At 46.0% G+C, this 8,972-nt stretch overlaps 1 protein-coding gene and 1 long non-coding RNA gene across 2 annotated transcripts; both read right to left on the bottom strand.

Annotated features, from left to right (window-relative positions):
- Positions 1–859: 859 nt before the first annotated feature.
- LOC127334366 (uncharacterized) lies at positions 860–5,103 on the bottom strand. The gene is made up of 2 exons (XR_007872144.2): positions 4,609–5,103; positions 860–4,417 (listed from the first exon to the last, which is right to left on the bottom strand). It is a non-coding gene; the product is annotated as an uncharacterized lncRNA (long non-coding RNA).
- A 2,104-nt stretch (positions 5,104–7,207) lies between these two features.
- On the bottom strand, positions 7,208–8,604 carry LOC127334365 (uncharacterized). The gene is made up of 3 exons (XM_051360809.2): positions 8,158–8,604; positions 7,750–8,047; positions 7,208–7,667 (listed from the first exon to the last, which is right to left on the bottom strand). The coding sequence occupies exons 1-3, from the start codon at positions 8,469–8,471 to the stop codon at positions 7,434–7,436; spliced, it is 846 nt and encodes a 281-aa protein (XP_051216769.1). The 5' UTR covers positions 8,472–8,604; the 3' UTR covers positions 7,208–7,433.
- Between the last annotated feature and the right edge of the window lie 368 nt (positions 8,605–8,972).

Raw genomic sequence — 8,972 nt, 5'->3', positions numbered from 1 at the left:
AAATATCTTTTGTAGTTTCTCTTTTAGCTTTCCTCATTCTCAGAAAACACTTTACCTTCAATAACTTCTAAGTTTGTTGGTCAAATACCAATAACCTTGAGGTTCTTACTTTGAAGTTGATCATCATATGACAAGCGTTTCGAAACGACGAGCAGGTCATGAGCATGTCGCACGTCACCTCCCAACGGCACCTCCCGACTACCAAATCAAAGCTTCACATGACAGCGTGGCCACGAAGATGACCCAGAATGGCAGCCATCCCAAGCTGCCGGAGAAGGTTCGTGAGGTGGGCCCAAGCTTGGCGATAGGACAATCGCCGGCTAGCGGGGATGGATAGGGCCATCGGTGTAGCACAAGTGGAAAAATTAGGGTTGCCCAAATAATTACATCACCATATACACCTTACAATTTGTGCTCTTCTTTTCGAAAGCTCAGCCCTATGTTGTACTCCATCTATGCTAGGACCATTTTGAAAGCTCACCACTATGCTCTACTCCCTCTATGTGGAAATATAATGTCTATAAGATGTTTTTGAAATCAAACGGTAAATTTTGGCCAGATTTATCACAAAAAATGTCAAAATTTATATTCTTAAATCAATTCCATCGGTTCATCATAAAATATATTTTAATATGTTATAGATTTAGCATTGTTTTTTTTAGAAATACGGTAGGGGAAGCTTCTATAGTGTTTTTTTATTATAATAAGATTCTAAATATGCGTCCCTTAGAACTTGAACCTTAGAACTTGGGTTGTACATCCGACTAGATATATATAGGGAGTGACTATACAACATTGTCTGTTTTTCAATTCAGGAACGGGCACATTTTCATAGCCAATCAAAATATGACAACTATACTAGTCAATAACTCAATGAAAATGATTCAGTTAACCAAAAAAGTGTCTGTTTTCAGTCGTGAGAACAGGCACATTCAGTGGACGTTGCCGTTTTACATTTTTGAGTGTACACTGAGTTTCAACGGCTCATTGTCCCATACCACGTTGATGCAGCCCATGTTAAGAACATGCAACCTAAGGCTCCATAACATGCAAAGCCCAAAAAACAAGTAATATAAAACCCCTGTAAGCGCATAACACCTGATCAACCTTCTTGTCCAACAAGCAAATATCGCACGAGCTCACCCACTCCTTCGACACAAAAAAGCTTCCGCTGATCATTTCAGGAACAACAAGATCGAGAAACTCCCACAAAAAAGTAAAGGAAAAAAGGAAAGAAATAATCAGATCGAGGTCTGCAAGCACCAAAGGAGAAGACAAGCAGGCTATGCAAGAAGACCTACATCAGATTGAAGATTCTCTGAAGTCCAAGGTATGTTCCTGAACGTTCCGTGATGTGAAACATGAATTTTTATCCTGTCAGATTCAAAACTACTAGTAGATGCAGAACTAGCAAAAGGATGTGTTCAAACACATATGCCTTGAGGGATGGTGTTACGTACCTGGCTTGCCACCTGCTTTTATGTACTCTTGTTTACCTACAATCTATTCAAAACTGAAATAAAAACAAAAGAAACTACCTCTAGTGTAAAGTAGAACAAAAAATATTAAAGGACAAAACTGAACATATATTTGCCGATGATTGAGGAAAAAATATTGACGGTTACCGCACCCCAAAAACCACGCCCCAGCCAAAAAAAATACAAAGGCAAGTTAATAGAAGATAAAAATTCAGAGCACAAAATAAACAAAGGACAGAGGAGTGCCCGAACACAACCGGCAAGGCGGCAACCAAGGTTTTCGCGCTAGCGAGTAGCATGATAAGTGAACAAACCAAGTGTCACTTACCCAGTTTGCCACTAACTGACATGCTACTCTGAAAAACTGAGACAATCAAAGCATGAAGTAGCAAATCTATGTCTAATATGATAGAATGAGGAACTCAAGATACTAACATACGAATGTTTTGCACTACTAGACAAAACCATCAGGACTGAGAGATTGCAAAGTACTGAGTTACTAGTGACTGACAAATAAAATGATATAATTGTAAAAATAATAAACCGGGAAACTGAAGAAATGACAGAGATAAAGAAGTAAAACTAAAGTACTGAAGACAGAAAGACTATGCTGCTAGAAACTCAAGAAAGACAAGCTGAAGGCTCAAGAAATATTGAGTTGCAAAAACACTGAGAAGATGTGGAGTTTAAAAAGAAGATTGAGGAAGGATAAAACACTAAAAAATATAACTTAATAACTGAAGACTAAAGAAAGAGACACTAAAATCTAAAGAAAGAAACAGACATGCTGCTGGGAAAATACTAGAAAGACACTGAAGGATAGAGAAAGCGAGACATTGGAAGAAACCAACACGGAAGAATGAAGATAGAAATGGAATTCCTATTGTAATGCTAAACTGACCTACACGAGAGACTAGAAGAAACAAACACCGTAAATTAGAGGACTGAGCTAAACTCAAGATAACAATGTTTTCCACTGCTAAACTGAGATAATTAAAGAATGACTCCAAGAATACAACATTGAACTAAGGTGTTGTTCCTATGCAGAAATACTACAGAAAGAGAGACTGAAAAACAGAGAAAACGGTAGACCGGAAGAAAACATAACTGAAAAATGAAAACGAAATAGAATGAACAAAGATACTGAAGAATAACTCTGAACTAAGGTGTTGTGAGACTGGAGAAAGAGACACTAAAGGACAGAGAAAAAGAAAGAGAACTAAAACATGAAGAAATGGATAAGAAAAAAAAACAGAAGACTGGAATGCTGATGAATAAGATACTGAAGAACTGAGACGCTTAAGAAATGAAATGAGGCACTAAGAAAGAAAGAAAGAAAGAAAGAAAGGCCAAAAAATGAGAGACACTCAAGAAAACCCTGAGAAACTAAGAGACTGGAAGACTGATGGAACGGACTAAACAAAACGATAGTGAAATAAAAAGAGGGTGCAAACTGAAATAAGACAAGCAATTAAGCACCAGCCTATTTCAGCCGCAATGCCTGGAGCACCATCCAGACTGAGATCGTCATTGCTGGTGATGGTGATGGTTCTGGACTCAGCACTCCATTGGTTGAATCAACCTGGATTGCAGAATTTCAAGTTCTCTCCATTCGCAGTTGATAACCAGTGCATATTGTCTTGATGGCTCTAGTTCGTCAGCTGAAAATCTTGATTGATTACAGAGTTGTAAGCTCATTTGCAACCCACATGTGTTGAGCGCTCTGTTCTGCTGTCAATAACTTAGAAGTGTATGCACCAGAAGAATAGGGAGTCATGCTCAGGTTAGATCAATGATTGGATGGAAATTCTCTACTCATTCTGAAGCTAGCTGCTTTTTTTTTTTAGCTCAGCTACTTTATCGCCCAAGTGGATGCAGCAGACATATCTATTAAGCTATGAGAACGCAAACTATGCTGACAACACACAAAACCCTCAAATGCAAAACTAACCCATAATCAACTAAGTAACAGAATCATACATCAGGAAAAAATCATGCTGAAACAACAGAACTAGAACCTAACGTATTCAAGCTGTGAGCACACCAGAAGACATGAAAATTCTGGTCAAACAAACTAAGAATAACATGCCCAGAAAATCAACTAAGCACTAATATAATAAGACAATCTTACACACCAAACTTGAAGCCTAAACTAGAGATGGAACTGAAACAACAAAGAACACGAAATCAGATAAAACCTGATATAACCCATAATTCAACTTCAACGAGCTCGGCCTCCTGCTCAACACGAACCCATAGAGAGCTCGACGTCCTACTCCCCACAGCAACCTCCGCCTTCAACACCACTCTGGAGGTTTTCCATGACCGTGAAGCGGCTGGAGGCATCAGCTCCACAAGTACAGCAGCAACGCTACCTCATAAAAAAATTGAACTACCTACACTGCACAAATGAATCACTAACTACGCAGACCTAGCGCCAACAACATTACCAGCGAGACCGCGAAAAAATGAAAACGCAGAGGAGCTAGATATAAGTTTAAATTGGAGCAGATATGATTTTAAATCATGCCAACTCCACTCTCCAGATATGATTTTATAGAATTCTCACATCTAGTTTCGTATCGTGTCAGAACTGATCACTAGTTGAAGAGTTTTAATGACAGGAGACTATGCAGTGAATGTGCACCCAAAATGTGGTGTCTCTGTACAAGAGCTAGGTAGACTGCTAGAATTATTATTTACACACAAGCCCATCGTTTTCCATTTTAGCAGATCATCATGGGAAGTAAATGTGACCCAAGCCCTCAAGGCTTCAATCATGCCCGATATCACAACACGCTTGTCATGGGAAGAATGCAGTCCAAAGAACATCACACATATGTCCTAACACATTTTGATGGCCTGAATATTTTCATCGTCCTGGATGCTTGCTTCTGGCAAAATGGGCACTGGGACACCACTATCATGAACAACCTAACCTGGATGAACATACAAAATAGTTGAAACGAGCAACAGAACCTGAATCGCACTGGAACACTAATCAATTCAAGCTACACCACATCTTAAAGCAATGGGAGCTGAAATCTAAATCATGTTTCTATTTGAACACTCACACCATGAACAGCGCACGGACAAAACAAAAACAACAGAACCTAAATTGCACCCATACCCTGAGCTATTCAAGCTTTTCGCACATCAGATCTTAAGCAAAGGAGTCCTTGACATGATAGGAGATGCAATGAGGGGGAATCCAATGTGTCGCGCTCTCCAGCGCTGAAATATCCCGCTGAGGACCCCATGGTAGCGCCGCCGCGCCTGTCGTCTGAATCCTTAGGCGCGCTGCAGGAATCGAAAGTTAACCCCGCAGCTCCCCACGGCGGTCGCGCTAACTCCGACTAGCACCGCCGACCAAATCCTCACACCAGCGAGCAAATCGAACAGAGGAGCAAAGCACACAAAGGAGGCCGAGGAGTACCCGTCTCGTCGGTGGCGTCCCAGGCGTCCGCCCCAGCGAACCACCACTGTCTTCATATCCGGCGTGGCTGGTGCGGGGTCCCTGCGGATCTCTCCGCCGTGACCATCTCCGCCTCTTCACATCGTCCCCAAGTCAAACGAAATGACAGGCAGTTCTTCCGCCGGAACTGCTAGAGCGTCTCCATGGGCAAGGCCCAGAATGAGCCCAAAAGGAACGTTATGGGCGCGCCAAGAGTGGTGCAAATCAAGAGAATCAAACGGACAGAAAAGTGACTGTTCGCCAATTACAAAACAGCTAGCTATTTGTTAGGAAAAGTGTATATATAATTTTATCAAAAGGATGAGGATGTAGGGGCAGCGGCGGTCCTCCCGGGGTCGATCCAGCTGCGGGCTGCGGCCTCCCCGCCTCCCATCGGCGGCATGCCAGCGGTGGTGGCTGGTGGAGGCGAGCGCCTTTCCCTCCGCCTCTCGCCGGTGAGGGGTGATGATCTTAGGCTTCTCCCGCGGTACGAGGACGCCCGGGGCAGCAGCCTTGGGTTCGGCGGTGGAGGTGACCCTCTTCTTCGCCGGAGAGGATCGGCCTGCGGTTGGTGGTGGTGGATCTATTGATCTATCACCACGTTCCGGCGGCGAGATGGAGGGGCTTGGAAGCCGGCGATGGTGTTGCTGGTGGAGGGTTGGAGTGGCCAGCCTAGGGTGGTCGCCGACGTGGGGGTCCGACCTGAATAAAGGCGGCGGTCCTAGGGCCTCTCTTGCGTGAAGAGGAGGACCTACCGGAGGTCTGGACTCGTGATCTGGCCAGAGTGTTGGGTTCCGGAAGGCTCCACCTGCGAATGTAACAGTGCTTTTGCCTGGAGTTTGCTGGATCGGTGGTATTCGGTCGTGCACACCCATGCTTTTATTCCGACCGATTGGTTCTGGAGGGAGCGGCGCAAAGCTCTTTTTCTGTGTCGACATCAAGTGACTATGGATCCATGATGAAAGTCGGAAGAAGAGAATTTCATGAGAGGGGAGGACTAGCTAAGGGAGGTTCAAGTCTCCGCGCTGTTGAGGGACTTGCTTCGTGTTCCGGGCTTCACAGCAACGGTATGAAAGTGGGGGCGACAACACAGGTGAAGTTTAGAGTCCTACCTTTCAGGGTGAAAACCCAAGGTCTGGCCTTAACTGGTTGTGTCTGGCAATGATCTTGTTGGAGGTATTGTTTTGAGAGCGGGGACTATCTTCAGGGTGAAAACCTAAGATCTTTGATCGGGCGATGACGGTGTTAGAGCATTGTTCCCTTCTTGGAGGCGTCGTATTTGGAGAGTCTGTTTTTCAGGTGTTGTCTTGGCGGTAGATGTTTTGCTGTTGTAAGGCCACTGTAGCGGGACTTTTGTTTCTTAGCTTTCTTTTCCTTTTTCGGTTGTGTGCATCCGTAGCGCTATTAGGATGGTGCGTTGTTGCAGATGCTGGGTGTAATTGGTATCTTTTGATATTAATATATTCCCTTTATCAAAAAAATATAATTTTATTAATATATAAACTCAAGTCAAACTTATATTATGTCATGAAGGGATTATTATTTTTCTTCTGGTTCTGATTTGTATACCGCTATACCGGACTGTTCTTGGTCCTTCCCGTGCTAAAAAGAGGAAGAGGAAACAGACAGTCCAAGATGCTGGAAGAACTGGAAAAAGTTGAGAAGTACAGACCATCACCAGCAAAAAGTCCAAAACAAACTTTGAAGTCATAGGGGAAAGCTAAATCGAGCCCTAAACTCCTAACCCGTGGCAGCGTAAAAAGGAATTGTTGACCGTGCGAAGAGGAAGCGAGGAGAGTTCGTTTAGATATCCTGTTGGGCCAGCCCACCGGTCCACGTAGTCCACTCATCGTAGCGCTTGAGGTGTCTCTTCTCCTTCTCTCATCGTGTGACTCTAATGGCGACTAACGGGTGATCGGCGGACCACGCGAGGTAAGCCCTTTCTCCTTCATTAACCGTTGTTTGTCATCTCGGTAGATAGTTAGGTTTAGGGATTTGGATGAGCCATAATTGAAGGTTTTGTGGTGGGAAAGATTGATTTTTTCCTAAGTTTATGATGATTTCCTTTTGATATTCATCGGTTTAGGAAGATTTAGTGACAATGTTCAGTTTATTACAGTGAAATCATGGATCCGACAGAGATTTTGAACATCTATTTTCACATTGGAGGGGATTTCATTCGTATTGGCCCTAATCTGGATTATGTTGGTGGAGATAAAATGCTGTCAGATATAGAAAGGGACAAACTTGCTACCGACTCTGGCGACCGCCCATCACCAGCAAAAGCAGAATCTGACCATTTGTGTAAGCAAATAACAATAATACTCTACGAAAGTTCAGAAGTACAGACCGAAATGTACAACACCCCCAGTCCATGTGTGGATGGCCATAACACGCGGCCACACAGGCACATCTTCCCAACGCAGTCTTGCATCTACAGAGCAAGCACACTAGCAATAACGCAGCTCAACACCGAACAACTGGTGAGCACGATCACGATCTCAGTCGGCCTTCTTGGAGACGTTCGATTTGGCGGCGCCGTCATCGTCCACGGACGACATATCCCTCGAACGCTTGTCCTCCGCCGTCTTGGCGTAGACCTCGTCGCGTGTGTGGAAGTAGGTCTCGAAGGCACGGGGCAGGAATTTGGGGATGAGGAAGACGAAGAGGTTGATGGAGAAGTAGACGAGGTTCGCCACGGCGAGGTACCTCCCGAACCAGACCCACGCCTTGTCCTGCATATCACAGAGTTAAGTGGACGACCACGATGGGAGGAAGTAACTGAACTTTCTGAAAGTGAAAGCCGAGGGCGCAAACCTGCACGGGGGCGGTGCGGGTGACGAGCTTGTTGGTCCACACGTCGTAGACCCAGTCGACGATGACGAAGACGCGGCGCACGGTGTAGAGCAGCGGCACCAGCGCCCTCAGCGGCGGCGAGAAGACGCCGAGCGAGCCGATGATGTTCTCCGTCAGGATCTGGCAGGAGAGCAGGAACAGGTGCGGCGTCGCGGACCGCACGGCGGCGTCGTCGCCGCGCGCAAACCCGCCCAGGACGTGCGCCAGCGGCAGGAACAGGCCCACCGTGGTGCCAATCACCACGTACACCTGGAACAGCCTTCGCATACAAACCTCTAGATTAGTACATCTATGTTACGTACGGAAGAACAAAACAAGAATCAAGAAACCAATCTTCTCTGACGAGGGCGGGTTAGTAGTACTGCTTACGTGCTGCCGCGGAAGATCTCCTGGGACGCGGCGGAGTGGGTGGCGGCGGCGTCGTCGTCGAGCTTGTGGTGGAGCGAAGGGAAGGCGAGGCGGGAGAGGACGAGGAGGTAGAGCGTGGTGAAGACCGGGAAGGCGAGGTCGATGAGCGGGACGAGGCCGGACATGGAGAAGACCATGATGAAGGCGACGAGCTGGAGCTCGATGACGCGGAGCGACCCCATGACACCCCCGAGCATCGTCGCCGGCGGCTGCCGATCCGCCGCGTTGTTGTCCGAGCCAAACCGCGGCCCGACGGCCAGCGAGATCCCCGACATGGCAGCTAGCTCACTTACCGCGCTATCAGTGAACAGCTACAGCGTGTGCGCTCCTGGAGTAACGATCACCGATCGCCGGAGTAATGAAAAGGGCTTAGAATTTGCAAAAGAAAAGCAGAGGAATGCAAGAAGAACAGGGGGCTGGCAAGATGGAGTGGCGAGTGGGAGTATTTCTCGGCGGTCAGACGGGGTACGTGTCAGCGCATGCGGCGAGGCAGCTGTGGAGGGGAGGACACGCGGGCCGGGTGCGTGGCGCTTTTGGTGTAGCGCATTTTCGAATTTTCTATGAGATGGGATCGACTTCGGCTACGTATGAGCATGGTTGCGTCTAGATGCTTCCGTGGAAGGAAAAGAAAGGCATGTCATCTAGGCTCGATGATGAGATGGCAATTGACATCTTTCTAGCTGACACTCCAAATTATCTTTTCAGCTGTTCTATTTTTTAACTACAATTCTACAAAATTTCGGCAGTTGTATATTGGAGGGGAGCACGAGAGTTTT

This window comes from Lolium perenne, chromosome 2 (genome assembly GCF_019359855.2).
Source record: "Lolium perenne isolate Kyuss_39 chromosome 2, Kyuss_2.0, whole genome shotgun sequence".
NCBI classification, from domain to species: domain Eukaryota; kingdom Viridiplantae; phylum Streptophyta; class Magnoliopsida; order Poales; family Poaceae; genus Lolium; species Lolium perenne.
Note: the sequence above shows the minus strand (reverse complement) of the source record. Positions and strands in the feature narration are given on the sequence as shown.

Bases quoted from the DNA above. Each gene is read 5' to 3' on its own strand.
- LOC127334365 (XM_051360809.2), bottom strand. From the start codon at position 8,471: ATGTCGGGGATCTCGCTGGCCGTCGGGCCGCGGTTTGGCTCGGACAAC. The intron at 8,048-8,157 runs GTAAGCAGTACT...TTGTATGCGAAG, and splicing joins GAGATCTTCCGCGGCAGCAC to GCTGTTCCAGGTGTACGTGG. The intron at 7,668-7,749 runs GTTTGCGCCCTC...TGTGATATGCAG, and splicing joins CCCGCACCGCCCCCGTGCAG to GACAAGGCGTGGGTCTGGTT.